The 15,544-nt window shown below is 42.3% G+C and overlaps 1 protein-coding gene across 30 annotated transcripts in view; it reads left to right on the forward strand.

Moving 5' to 3' along the window:
* The window catches only part of LOC104930626 (calcium-activated potassium channel subunit alpha-1), a 131,842-nt gene that overhangs the window by 28,334 nt on the left and 87,964 nt on the right, over nt 1–15,544 (forward strand). For all 30 annotated transcript variants that reach the window (XM_027277936.1, XM_027277937.1, XM_027277938.1 and 27 more), the window contains exon 2: nt 5,835–5,999. In XM_027277936.1, coding sequence (XP_027133737.1) covers nt 5,835–5,999 — 165 coding nt within the window. The remainder of the gene's footprint in view (nt 1–5,834; nt 6,000–15,544) is intronic.

The following is a 15,544-nucleotide window of genomic DNA, read 5'->3' on the forward strand; positions in this document are numbered from 1 at the left end:
GCACAAGAGGCGACAAGCTTTTTGTCAGAGGTGGAGAGAGACTGATTGGCAGCTGCTTACCTTGTTCAGGGTGAATTAGTAGGCTTCACAAACAGGAGCAGAGGTGATTGTTGGGTACAAATTCCGATGATTTGGTATATCAGGCATCTCTCAGGGTTTCAGTGGGAGTGCAAAGAAAATTATGATATTGATTTTTGAGGTCTGGAACTGCTGTGGTGCCATTTATTGCTCAGCCATGTAGTGAACTAAGTGAAACCTGCAGTTAGTGTTATTTGGTTTGTTCTCCTGACTGTTAAAGCTCCTAAAGCTTTCAGCTGCCAAGCAGCTGTGTCAAGAGGGAATAGATATACAGCAATGCATTAGCTCTTTTTCTCCTCTCTTAATGCAGCCCTTTTAATACCAGAAATGTTGCGGTGAAACATACGTTTCTTTTATCACATAGCCATCTTAAGCATGCCCTCATTTATGCCACTGGCCATCTATTATCTGCTGACATTAAGATGATAAAACTCAAAGACGTTACGGATGACAAGTGCTGACCTTTCAATCTCCCACAATTCACAGCGTCGTCTATTTTTATCCTGGACCATTGGGGCTTGAAATGTTGTATCAATGGAAGAGGTGCAGTACAGCATTATGAATCAACAGGACAGTACATTCAGGTTTTTTTTTCTCTATCATTCCTCCTGCAGTTGTAGGGAAAGAACATAATGTGTCTTTATTCGTTCCTCTTTTGTTCGGACAGAGAGATGTGAAAGAATGTACATGTTGGACAGCATGCCCTGTCAGGCTTAAATTACGCTTTTTCATATCACTGTCTTATTGTTTCTCTTCGCTAGCCGAGGGCGCGTCACAGTTTGGACAAAAAGCTTACTTGGAGTGCAGCCATTTTGAGTAATGAGTTCCTGTCCTGTTGTGAGGGTGTGTGTGCTGTCCAGTGAAGATGCAGAGAGATGTAAACCCTTTGGCTTGTCTTCCTGTTTGCCAACATTGTGGGTGTCATCTATTTAGCTCAGTGTCCACAAATCGTCTAATCCCACTCTGGCCTGCAGTGCTCAATAAACCCGGCACAGAGGAGAAGCACAGGGCTAATGTGATTCTGGAGATGGACAACCTTTCAATAATACTGAGACCTTTGGTATCCTTGGTGATAATGTAGAATGAAAGTATACCACAAGACTAATGATCAAACTGTGATGTTGTTTGTGTCAGTCTTTAGATAGTTTGTACTTGACATCAGTCTCATAATTTCATGGGTCGGAATGTGGTTTCAATAATATATAATATATATATAGTAATATATATATTGAACCCCTGCACATTTTATAGCTTACTTTAACCCAAATGTCAAATGTGTTCAGTATCTGCTGTACCACATGTGCAGCTCTGCTGCCAGCCTCTCCAAACTAACATTAGCGTGGTGATATGGAAATTGTGTTGAAAGTGGTGACATGCATTGGTGTCGTTCTGCGCATATTGCATTCAAGGCTGTACCTGTGTAATCCCTAAATCAAACATATGGCAGCCTAGGTAAGCCCTTAACCTCTGGATCAACAGGCTTTGGCCCACACAGTCGCATCATATCAAATCAGAATGCTTTGTTTATTTTTCACTCTGATCTCTTTGTTTTGCAGTGACATATCAGAGAACACAAGTAATGGGTGTTATATGTATAAATTTGATCATAATGTCACTTTCTCTGACCCGATAGTAATTGCCCTGTACCATTCGGCCCCCTTAGTTCTATATGGTTCAATAGGTGCAACCCATACACAGAAATAACAGCTTTTCTTTCACATGGCATTGTCAGATTCAGTCTTGCACCTGCCTTAGAATACAGACACATTAGCATGTTAAGAAGCTTCTTATTCTACCTCCCTCTTCCTTTTTGCTGTGACCCAGTGTAGGTCTGTAACCCAGGGACACAGGGTAACTGTACCGGCATTAAAATAGCAAATGGGGGGAACAGAGCATGTTATGAGATTCACTAGTTTCACGTCTCCCTGGGTTAGGCTATAAATAGCCTCTCACACTGGAATAGAGTTTTCCCCAGTGATGCGGACGAAAGCCAGAGGAACAGCTGCGCTTAAGCCAAGTCCTGTTAGATCAGCGGAGTCACATGGGCATGTCTCTCTCTTCTGTCTCTTCTTCCTGTCTCACTCTCTGTCTGTCTCTGGTCGTTCACTTTACATTTCTCTTTTTCCTGATCTGTCCTGCTGGCTGTCTTTCACCTTCTTGTTTATCACACTGTCTCACAGTGTGTCTGATGTCTTGTAATTTGTGTCATTATTTCTGCCACTCTTGCTCCCTCACCCTGACTCTTTGTTTGAATGAGTGTCCTTCTCCATCTCCTTTAGCCTTTGTCTCTTTGTCCCTGTCCTGTATCCACACTGTCAGCCAGTCTCTTTTCCTGTGTCATGTTTTATCTCTTCTTTTCTTGCTCATTATTACCAGACCTCCCCTGTGTACTCTGTTAATTGGTACAATCCTAATATTAACAGTGTTCATCTGGCTTGTTATAAAAAGGGTTATAAAAAGTAGGAAGATGAACTACATACATTTTTAAATAGAAATCTTAATTCTACACTAACATCAACACTTTTTATGTTATCATATTAGTGTCTCTATCCAGTAAAGTGTCTATAGATACAATACTGTATATGAGTTTTGCACTGTGAAAGAGAACTGAAATCTTATTTCTCATATCACATTTTTGCTGTCAGGACTTATTTGTCTATTTAAAAAAACAGGGTTTCAGTCAAAGATGTTAAAGAAATTGTGAAATCAATCAAAAAATCTGTCAAATTACCAGGACCCGAGACAATTGCATAATCATTAATTTATGGAATACACACAGAAAATGAGCCAATGTGTCAAGTAGCTAAATACAGCTCTGATTCATCTGAATAGTAAACTGCATACATGGATTGCTTCCTGTGAATCCCCCTGAATTTTGTTTTTTTTAATTTAACTTCAAACACACACACACACACAAAAAAAAACTTAGTGCTTCTCTTGCACAATGTCCTTCTCCTATGTCCCTGTCTACCTAGTGTGCATTAGCACCATTCACTTCGATATATTTATTTTAAAAAACCATGTTTCCACTTTTGAGTTTGGTTTGGTTATACCCCCCCACCCTCTCTCTCTGCCTGTCTCCCTCTCTGTCTGTCTCCCTCTCAGTTTGACATCACAGGTGTGTATATATAGCCAGCAGATGGATTCTCCCTTGACAGGCTGCTTCAGCGGCTCTCTCTCCCTTGTATCAGACCCACCGCCGGCCACTCAAATGAACTAGAAGCAATTCCTTGTTTACATTGTCCCTTCTGATCTGCCCAACCATCAGTTTATGACTGCATCCATTATTCATGTGTTCCCCTCCACCACACACATGCTCACGTGCACACACAGTAAAACATTAGCACTGCTCAATGTGTTCTCACAGCCTCCAATTTCAGGTGTATGCCAGTGAGAGTTGCTAGTTCTCAGATCAACCCAGCACCGGTGTGCAACGGAGGTATACAAATATTATCTGAAAACAAACCTTTGTACAGTCGATGTCTAACCGCGTTGTAGTTTGTCTTTTTTAAAACTAATTAATGAAGACATTTGCTGTTTCCGCGATGTGATGCAGCAGTAGTAAACCTGTCTTGTTAGAAGTATTTACCACAAAATTGTTGTGACAAGATCTAGGTTTGAAGGCATTCATGGCATGCTTGAAAACAAATCTCGCTGAAACGGTAGCAAGAAGATCTAGAACTTCCAACTAGTACTTCTACTGTGATGGCTTGTATGACATACAGTAATTCTAGTGTGTTCCTATGTGTGTGGAGTGTGAGGTTGGTGGGGCCCTTTGACTAAGAAGTAACTGCTGAGCACAGACTAGCACATACTATGCCACCACAACGTGCCTGAAATGCTATCAAGCAGGCACACAGCCAATCAGAGTGAAACCTTAGACATCCTTGTGCACGGTGACCCATATGCACACACACTTTGCTGAGTATTTGCAGCATGTGATAGGCGGGACGCATGCTGGCTACTTAGTCAAGTGAGTACCGAGGAAGTATGGATGTTGAGTGTTTGGGAGTAAAGGAGAAGACAGAATCTTTATCATTCAGCATGCATGTTTGGTTGGATATGCATACAAAAGTGTTTACAGCTTACCATATCCTCTAGGTTTTGTGATATGAGCTTGAACTTTGAAATGTTCCAAAATTTCACAAGGTCACTGTGCTTCTAGTAATGGTAGCTGCCATTTATAATCAGGCACTGATTAAGTGTAACTTTAAAAGATGAAACTAGATTCTTCCGATCACATTCATCCTGTAAAAGTACTTTAAAAATATGCGAGTCTCCAGCTGTTTAAAGAGTATATAAAGTATAAGTAACTGAATTATCCACTGCAGTATTGGGAGGCCCAACAGCAGGAGCTAGATAATGATCTTATGACTAAGTCAAGCTTTTTTAGGGTCAGTTTATTGGCATTGTTATGGGGTTTGAATCAAATTAGGAAAATGGCAGCTGTGTCCATGCCATATTATTATGAAATGTAATCCAATTTGACTAGACAATCCCCTTAAAATGGACAGAGCACTCTCTTGGGCTCATCTGTAATATCACTGCTCTTTCACCCTGCAGAAATGCTCTGTCTATGTTTGTTTTTGTGTTGCATGTGGGCATGTACAAAATTGGTCACCCCAGTGCTTAATTGACCTTTGGTTATATCAGTTTATTGGCCCATACTCTTCCTGGCATTTAATATGATGAGTGTAACAACAAAAACATTGTTTAAGGATATTAAACAAACAATGCAATGTTGACATGTACAGTACTGGGAAACAGTTTTCACTCTGTTGACATACATAATCTGTTTGATGGCTACTTGTCGGATGTCACTGTGAGGTGGGACGTTGTAAAGTGCACATGTGTACTCTCCGGTAATATGAGCCTGTCTGCTTGGAAAGGAGCAATGGGCCGCCACCAGGAGGACTGAAAGTTATTGCAATTCCTGAGATTCTCCACGGACACCATTTGCTTGGCCTAAACCCATGGTTTTATGAGGCTGAGGGGGGCACACACAAAACTTTTCCTCATTGGGCAGGCGTGTGTAATACATAAAAATGTTGGAATTTGTGGCTTCAAAGGCTGTAAAATCTACTCATTCCTTTTTTTTTTCTGCCAGAAGGATAGTGAAAGCTGAGTGCCTGCTTGTGTCAAATCAGGAGTGAATGGCTGGAGAGGAACAGCTGCATGCGGTGACTGTGCCAAGCTAAGCATGTCAATGAACTGCCATGCAAGTCTGCTCACTCAGTCGGACACAAGAAGGAACGTTCAAAGGCCTGCGTGAGAACAACAGTCTTACTCCCCTGGAGGAATAACTAACTTACAGAGCCATATGTGCAAAATGGCAAGAGTAACTATCCATACGTTCTGTTGTTATCTCACACTCGCATGCACTCAAACGTATTCAAACATACATATTTAACATATAGCAGATGGATACCATCATAGCGTGATGGCTGTAATCACAGTCCTCTTTTTTTCTCGCCCTCAGGTTGTAGCTTGTCATGAATGAAATGGATTATATTCGACAAACTTTGGTGTTCTTAGAGGTTGTTAAGCCCACGCACAGTTTGCTGTTGTAAGTGAAATAGATTTGCCCATAGCCAACAATGTCTTTCTATCCTCACTGTGAAATGCCACTTGAAGTTTGTGCCTTTTAATCCTTCCCCCTGCAGATTCTCCTTTTCCCTAAAGCAGGCCGTGTTCCTGTTTTCTCTCTTTTAATATGCTCCATTTCCTTACACAGATTATTATTATTTTTCTTCCAGGAGGTTCAGAAGGTGAGCAATCCCGTCAGCAATCCGGCATCGGACAAACCAAAAGGTACTGATGAGAAAGAGGAGGTCCCAGCCAGCGAGGTGGGATGGATGACTTCAGTCAAAGACTGGGCCGGTGTTATGATCTCCGCTCAGACACTCACTGGCAGAGTTCTGGTAGGTCTCCCCTCTTCTAATGGATATACATTTCTCACAACCCAAATACAGACAGAAATCCAACAGCACTTTTTTGACACTAATCATTTGCCCAAACCACAATTTAGATAAGTGCTATATGTAGTTTTGATCGTTTCTCAGGCAAGCAAACCGGTTTTCACACCCAAGTTGGGTTCTGGAGTAATCTACCATATAATCCACTGCTTTGTACACATTTTCTCACCTGTTTTCTACATGTCCCACTGGAGACATGCTCTAGGGCAATTAATTTGATCCCCCACAGATGCTAGCGGATACTCAGTACTCACTGAATCTCAGTTGGCTATTTAGTTGGCACTGTCCAGCTTTCTTTCTGCTGCAATGGCCTGTATGTGCGGCACGCTGTAACTCATTCTGCTGTGCCTCTGCCAGCTGAACCGATGAGTGTATGTGTGTATATTTGTGTGTGTGGCTGTGCATGTACATGCTTGTGTGTGTATGTGAGAGAGAGAGATTTATTTGTCAAGTCTGAGAGGTAGCATATGTGGTGTTTGTGCAGTAGGTAAGAGGCTGTCACTGTGGCTTTTCTCTCGGTATGAATAACAGTTCCTTTCCTCTGCTGACCCTCCTTTCTGTAGCTTCATCCGTCACTCTGCCCCCACAATCTCTCCTGGATATATCTGCTCCGTCCTGTGCTGCTTCATGATTCAGATTAAAAGCTGCCTTCCCATCAGCAGCATTTCTCATGTGCTCCTCCTCTCAGCTTAGCAAGATGTCTGCCACTTAGTTAGTTAGTGAGCGGTAGACAGTAAGCTATGAGCACAATGCTGCTTCTATTAGCTGCTTTAATTATGAAAAGACTTCACAGTGTCTGATTAGAACTCGGGCCTATTCAAGTCAACCCCGTCACTTCCGTGCTGAACAATATGCACTCGAGTGAAATGACCATGGACAATAGCTTTTCTGTGTCTTCATTAGTTTAGTGTTTTACCCTGGGATAAGAATTTGAGGGTCTCGATTGTTCGGGCATCGGTACGTTGAAAAGTCTGATGTCGAAAATTTAGGGTGTGGTTTGTGCTGGAATATGCGGTTATCATGTCATTTGATAGATGTATCCATCATCTTATAGATACAAAACTGAACTATGAAACATTTTTCTAGTCTTACCTCAGTCTTGGCTAGCGTTCCTTTCATATTTTAACTATGCCTGTTTTACACAGATCAACTGTGTGGAGATCAAATGTGTGCACTTAAGGAGGCAGCAGTCGATCCCAACTAAAATACTAACACTGTCATTGTTAATGTTTAGTGGAATGTGACAGTTTCTTCGTGCCTGGTGAGGATAGCTGAGAGATGAGAAGGATTCAGGCCTTTCATGGTGAAGAAGATGAAGAATCCTGAAGGGAGCTGTCAATTTACTAAATGAGCCTCTCTTTCATCACTTCCCCACTCACACTGCTCCGCTGGCATGGACACAGCTCCCTCTCGCTTTCATCTTCTGCTCTGACTGAGCGCTTCCAATCTGCCCTGTATGCATACATGTGTGTGTGTGTGTGTTTGAGAGAGAGAGAGTGAGAGAGCAAAGAAACCTAGAGATGGACACACCAACAGAGAGACAGACAGGCAGATGGAGAGGCAAGGTTGGGAGAGTCAGTGAGGAAAAAGGGCCCTGGCTGCTTTAAAGGGGTTTCTAGGCATGGAGATATCCCGGTGTATCACCTACTGTGATTTGTGCTACTTCTGGTGGGGCTGATAATTCTGCCCAGCGGGCTGTGTTTACTTACGTGCTCTGTGTAATCATATGCAGCACAATATGTACCGATCAACGCTCCATGTAGGTGAATGAGTATCTACTCATGTGGGTGGAATGTGTACATTTGTGGATGCGTGGATGCTAGCATTTCTTCATGTATAAAGTATATGCATGGTAGCTCGTGTGTGTGTGTGTGTGTGTGTGTGTGTGTGCGTGTGTGCGTGCGTGTGGGTGGGTGATTTTTGTAGGACTCTTGCTCTCCCATCAGCGCTTCACTGCAGATCAAAATTGCGGCGAGTATCCGTGTACACGGAACCTGGCTGGTAACCATAGCAACTGCTGTGTAGTGGCGCTCAGTCATCTGACATTAGGGGGGTGTCTGCCTGGGCAGAGCAGAAACACACACACACACACACACGCACACACACAGGTGGATTAAAGCTTGATGCAGGGTCCATTCTATCCAGGCGGAAGAGGCAAAGCCCAAGCAGATTGAGACAGATAGCCTCTGGTAGGCAGCCCTTCATCCCCATTCATTTGTTTGCCTTGATGACTTCACTACTAGTGAAAGATCAAGTATACCCCCAGGCTTATTGAATTACCAGACAAATCTAAATCCACCCGTGGCAGCAGCTTGGCCCAGGAGTCCCCTGTATTGTTTCCCCATGCTGGGCTGAATTACCAGTGTGAGAAGAACAAGGGCTGTTTTGTCATTGGTGCCTAATGTGACTTTTCCATACTACTTTGCTCTGATGAGGAAGGAATTAAATGAACACATATCCACCCACGCTGCACAACCATTAAGACCAGACATGTGCTCCATGTGAATCATCCTAGTCATTAGCAGCCCTGTTTTAAAAGAAGTCCTATTGCTGAGCCATAGGAACCACAGAAAACTATTAAGGCTCATGGCATTGCTCAGACAATGTAAGAACAGCAGCAGGTGCACACAGGGACTTGTGTGTGTGTATTGGTAAGAATTTATGTGTACATCAAGAGACAAAGGTTCTGATAATATGTTGTTTCCACAGACTGGTCATATGTCAATGTGCCCTGTCTTTGTGTGATCGTAAAGCCTCTCCAACCTACATGTATGAACCCCCTCCCTCTCACACACAGGGTCATATATCCAATTTCGATTAGGCTCTGTGTCACCTTATGTGCCTTATAAAATACCAGGAAATGATAGATGCTAGCATGAGCCAGTGTTGGTCCTCCGTGTGGGTCCTTAGCTTTTTGTATCACCCATTACCTTTACAATATCAGTGTATTAAATATTTATTACCTCATTCACACATGATCTGTCTCCAGTGTAGTTTTCAGTTGACACTGAGCTCTGAGTCAAAGGAAAAAAACATGAGGGGTAATGAACTCGAACATAATTGAACATGATCCTCTGCTGGTAATGCAGGCATTAAAAAAAATGTATTAATTAATAGACAGGAATCAAACCTGCAAATATTCTCACAATAATCAGTTTCAAATATTTAAAAAACGTTTTTTAAAAGAACAGTTTGAAAATGTAAAAGTCAGACGGTGGGGACTTATGCAAAGCAGGAAGCAACTAAACAACTAAGTGCCAGCTGCAGCTTAAGGAGGAAGTGTCTCTCTGAGCCCCGTGAGGCAGCTGTCCGCACAAAAGCGCTGCATGTGGAGCATAGGTGAAAAGCAAAGCACCTCTGGTCTGACAGTAGATGGCTCATCAGTCTCTTGACAACCATATCACCCCAGTTGCTTTGTAGAAAGGCCTCATTAAGCACTCAAGGGCACAATGTCCGAGGAAATGACTAGTTGGACAGCTGGAAATATGAGTAGCCTGAATTTTTGTGCTGCATTACCACAGAATCTCGTCTAATTGATTCCTGCGTCACTGCAACGTATGTAATCCCATAATATCCAACAAAAACAGCAAGGATTATAACCTATGAATGTAGATATTCACCCTATCTCTCCGTGCTGTAGATTTGCTCGGCATGGTGAGTACAGAAATAGGTCAGCCCTGCCATCTTTCTTAATGGGATCTTGGGTGGCAACCAGGGACCATCTGTTCACATGGCCCGCTCCCTAAACCCTATGGTCATCCCTCTGCCTACCCATCCACCCACACACTGCATAGCCTTGTGCATATTGACCTCTGTCATCTGCAAATACGACACATCTGTCTATTACTGCACATGAATTCTGCAAAACCGCAATTGTAACAAATCCAGCATGAAAGAAAACAAACAGATTTAGCAGTAGAGCCTCTGACTCGGAAGCATGTTTTCTCCCTTTGTATACCTTTTACCAGTGATAACCCCTTTCCTATTACAATTTCTCCATTCTCTAGCTTATGTGCGAGAACAGTTGTTTACAGTGTGAGTGTGTGTTTGTGTGCGTCTTGGCAGGAAATGAAGTGAGATTGTACAGTGTGTGAGGACACCGTGGGCACGTTCCACTGTGTTTCCATGTGTCCTGAAACATCCTGTTGTGCAGAGAATAAGTGTGAATGTGTTCTCTCGCACTCCCTGGGATTGCTTTGCTGCCTGCACGGAGAACAGCTGTCATTCACAGTGTTCTACTTTTCATTACTTTTTGCTGCATGTTTACCCCTTATGTATAAATATGGTTTTGTACTAACAGTTCTTTGGCATGTTTATGTTTCTTTTTAACAGCAGTCCTTGGATGCTGCCAGAGTCTGTTTCCATCCCTGAGTTTACCCGTGAATGTACACCATGTGTGTGCGCCTGATGCGTGTTTGCCTGAGCTGAAACAGTATGTTTCTCCATGTGTTCTCCGGTGTTCTTGTGTGAATGTGTAAATCCGTGTCTGTGTGCGTCTGTTTGGGCTGTCTAATTATGTTTTCCCGTTGAGTGTGTGGAACTAATTTATTACTGTCAGTAAACTCCTCAGCATGGATACAGCTGTCAACACAGCACCTTCTCCTGCATCCTGCTCCTCTGTGACAATAGCCTGGTCCCTAAAAAAAAAAAAAGCAACAAGCGGCATATGTCTCTTCATATGCATCCACTAGCATCAGGTATCTTTGCTCATTATATTGCATGATTGCGATAATGACGATTTTTACGACATGATGTTTTATCCATCCATCCATGGGGATGTGCTACTGATAGACATTGTACAACAAGCACATTTACATTTGCACAGGACTATAGGCACATGCAAGTAAACAAGGCAGGGCTGAAATATTTCTCACAAGATTCATAATAACATTTTTATATATATTAAAAAATACCATGATATGCATGCAGTACAGGAGACGAAAACCCTTCCTCGTTCTCAAACTCATTTATACTCATTTGTACTGTTTCTACTTTGTAAAACACCGTATGATGTTGATTTTCATGATATGTTTCTACATAATCATAATAAATTATCACTCAGCCCCACCCGAGACACATAGATAGATGTGCACAAATGCATGCGCACAAACAAAGTCACTTCCCATTATCTGTCAGAAAGCATCTGTCATCCTGAAGTGAGAAATAAACAATCAATAACCGCAAAGGGCTTCTCTCAACAACCCAATTTCTCTGTATATTAATAGCAGTGGACATGGACAAATGTAGCAATTTTTCACCCCTCTGTTCAGCATTCGGTGACATGACACTTTGCTCCAGCATTGTGCTCCCCCATAATGAAACTCAATTTCTGAGCCAGTTTGCTCCTTTGACTCAAACCCGGTGCCCTCTGGAACCTCCAGGCTGTCACCTTGCCTCCCTCCAATTTTTTACGAGTTGTTGACTTTAGCTAGCATCACAGCTTATTCATTTTGTCATTTGCTTTAATTTCTCAGTTCAGTCGATGGCAATCCAATTGGCATTGACTTAAATCCTCCGAACGGTGATGAATGGCTGTTTATGCTGGAGGGACCGCGGGGAGGAAGCACTGCAGCAGAGAGCGTGACATAGAGGAAGGAGGAGAGAGCTGGGTGTGGTACCAGCCAAAGACACTAATATACATGGCTATACATGCAGGAATACAATAATTCACAACTAGACAGTCAGAGGATAAGGCATTATCAAGATGATTGGTAGAGAACATAAATTATTACATTCAAAACATGAAATAAAAGTATTCGGTCGGGATAACAGGATAATAAGGAGTTACTGTGATGGGTGTGGCCCTCCATATGAATAAATCATTGCCAATAAACAGTCAGCATGATGTTTAGGCATGCCTTTCAGGGATTGCAATACTGATCTGTTGGTCAGCCGGTCAAACTATCTCAACAACTTTAAATTTTTATCCAGACATTCATGGTCCCCAGAAGCTAGATTATAAAAACCCTGACCACCTGAACTTCTCCTGTAGCACCAACAGGTTTTTTTGCCCCCAATACTACATCAATACATCAACATGTGTTGTTATAAAAGGTAGAAGTAGAAAAGGTGTTTGAGACAGCAAGGCACAAGAGCAAGTTTAGTAACCCTGCAGCTAAATAAAAATAAATACAACATTATATAATTTTTCTAGACATGTTTTTAGGTATTATAGTCATGTGTATGACAAGGGGTACATGTGTATGCTTGTAAGCCATTTTATGGAACTATAAATGTTTGTTTATATGTTTTCTTTATTGGTTTATTGATTAAGTGCCACATGTCGCTCAGAATGTATTCTCATACCATGGCCACAGGTCAGTGTGTGAAAGCAGCTCTGCCCGGCTTGTTTTTTTCTGGGCTGCCGCCACACAAGAAACGGAAGTCGTGCACTGAGTGGTGGAGTGTCGCGGGAGGTGGAGGAGGGCATGAGAAGGAAAGCAGGCTGTCATAGGAGGAAAGAAAAGCAACAGGGAGTCCTGACATCATGCTGCATCGTTTCAGCTGGTAGAAATTCACACACTGCTTTCTCACTTAGCAAGCAGACATAGTGTTGCACATCTGAGCGTGGATCTAAAAATACAGACACAGCATACTGGATTATATTATCCAGAAAACATTCCATTTCAATTTCTATCCAGTAAGAGCAGAAGAAGGTGCAGAGTTTCTGCTAGACTTTAACAGAACGATAAAAGCAGAGAAAATATAGATAAATCGAATTTAAAATATGATACCAGGGCTAAAAATAATACTTTATATCACACAATGGAAAACATAATTCACACTATAATGAAGTTATAGCTGCTGAATTTCTTCCTTTGTTCCATTTAATTGATCAGCATTACGCTGCTTTTAAATTTTCTGCACACTAGGGAGAGTTTTACAACTCTGAAACGGTTGGTCTCGCTTTGTCCCCATGAATGATTTTCCCCGCAGACCCTCTTAAGGCCTGTCATAACTCTGAGCCGGGGGATGACTCATCATTGCTTGTTCTTTCTCTCCCCTATCGATAAACCCATCTGTTTGCCACCTAGGCCTTTATTGCTAAAGAGCCAATGACCTAAACCCGTCTTTGTCTCGCGTCGCAGCCCCTGTGCCCTTTGTCTGTCCCACCCTCCCTCAAATTCCCTCCCATAAAAAGGTCGAGAGAGTGAACACAGGAGTGATGTTTCACTTAGCTGGCTGCTCAGCCTTCCCCTTATTAGATCAAAGTCACCTGTGACTGTGGCGACAGTACATGTTCATTTGTTTCCTTTAGCCTGGGCCTCAAGAAAAAAAAACCACACATTCATTCTAAAAATATTCACAAATCAAATCATGCCTGTGTAACTGAAATATATGAAGCATGTCTTGTATCTCATAATTTGCTTCACATAACAATTATTTGTGGGATCCACTCAGGTGGCATTGCCCTTGGGATATGTTGTAGGAAATCCAAAATCACTTAGCTAATTATAAGTTCACCATAGCTTTTAAAACAAGTAGTTCATGCCATTAGATAATTGAAATATTGCCTTCCTTGAATCTCAGAAAGTGACTGCAGTAATGATATTCTGTTTACTTTTAACAATATGAGCATTTATGCTCTGCTGAATAGGGGCTGAGGAGTGACAGGGTAGTCAGAAATCAGATTACATTTAGAGTCACAAGCGCATTAGACTGCAGGCTAGAGACAGACATACAGATTGACAGACAGATAGAGGCACCCAGTCACAGAGCAAACAGTCAACATGCAAACAGGCAAACGGACAGGTAGAAAATTGGGTGCGGACAGACAGAGACCCAAACGGACAGTCTCGGCGGTTGCAGACATCCTCGTGTTTGTCATTTGGAGTCCCCTGTCACTTCCAAAGACAGCGCTCCCCCTGTCTCATCTTTGTCGTGGCTGCCTGGTATAGTCTCGGGGTGCTGAGTGACTCAGTGCCTCTCGGATGACGCACACCTAATGGATGAGAAGTTGTAGCATCACATTGATCCAACCACATCTAACACCGCTGTCACTGGCAGGCACATTTCTTTAAAGCTTTCCAAAAAACAGGATTAGGGACAAGATTAGCAAAGAATAAAAATTCCTTTGAATGAAAATCCGCTGATTACACAAGTGTTTTTATTTTCCCACTGATACAGACGTGCATTCTTGTGGAGCAAAAAAAAAAAAGATGTATAACTTCAGCGGTCCTTTCTCTACAACAACTACCAACAATATGCCGTCTGTGTGTGGCTTGTAAACTGGCAACACAGTTTGTACATTGTCTCTCAGTGCCCTTGCCTGTCAGTCAAATTCATTCATTGGTTTATATATTATTCATACTTGAAGGCTAAAGGAGCACATCTGACATAATAAAATGAAGAAAAAAAAGTTGAGAGTTTCCTTCGTACAAGCAAAAGATAAATCAATAACTAAATGATGATAAAACTGACCTGGAGACTCCTGGAGGGAGAAACTAAATACCTCCCAGCTCCATACCGTAGGTGTTGCTCTCTAACTCACTTCCTCCTCTCTGGAGTAGGCTAAGCATTAAGAGAATTTCCCTGAGGGGACTGATGAAGTATCAGTTTATTAACATTCAACATTTTCTGGGTACAGGCTTTATATGCTGCATGTCAATTATTTCGCGAAGCAGGAACTGCCTCCTCTCCTCAGTCTGTCTCACCATCTATACATCAGCATTTCTGAGTCACACTCAGAGCGATAGTGTGGGATTGAAAGGATCATTGGAGCTGGGGCTGACCGCATCCATACCTTTGTTTTATATGGTGGACAGGTTATTATTGCAGCAGCATCCGCGGTGGAAGATAGATGATAAGGTTTTACTCCTCCTAAAACTGATCTAAAAGGCAACAAAGAGCAACTGTCACAGAATGTTTTATGTTGATGAGAAATGCTGTGCTACGCAGAGGCTCAGGAGGTGAATTATTGAGTGCCAGCTTTCCGCACGCGTCATATTTGAGACCTTTTTGACCGTCGTATGACTCATGTGACAAAATCAGACCTGGCCGTAGATATGGTCTCAGGTTCGTTCTGAATATGCTGTTGTCACTCGTGTCATGTTTGCACTTCTAATTGCTTATCGGAGGAGTCAGCACTGTGGGGACCATCTGTTAAGGCAGGTTTCAGATCCTTTTACTCCCACTGGGATTCTGTTTCCTGGGATGGGACAGCCACACAGTGTCCCTAAAACACATCACCTCCACCAGCCCGCCGCTCACTGCTCACAGTTTCCATGAGATCATTAGGGGACAATCGCAGGTGATGTAAGTAGCAAGGAAGGAGGGGAGGGAGAAAGATGGGAGGGCAGGTGAAAGTGAGAGTGGAGGAAAAGGCAATAAGACATAAAAGCATGAGGTAAATTCATATTAGGATTGATCCGCATATAGATTTTTTACAGTTTTTAAAGGTTGAAATGCATATTTACAAGTGTGTTTGATTTTTATTCTGGATGCCAAATATCTTTAGACATTTCTTTTAGGCTTTGCCAGGCAAATATTCT

Source organism: Larimichthys crocea, chromosome III (assembly GCF_000972845.2).
Source record: "Larimichthys crocea isolate SSNF chromosome III, L_crocea_2.0, whole genome shotgun sequence".
In the NCBI taxonomy this organism is placed as follows: domain Eukaryota; kingdom Metazoa; phylum Chordata; class Actinopteri; family Sciaenidae; genus Larimichthys; species Larimichthys crocea.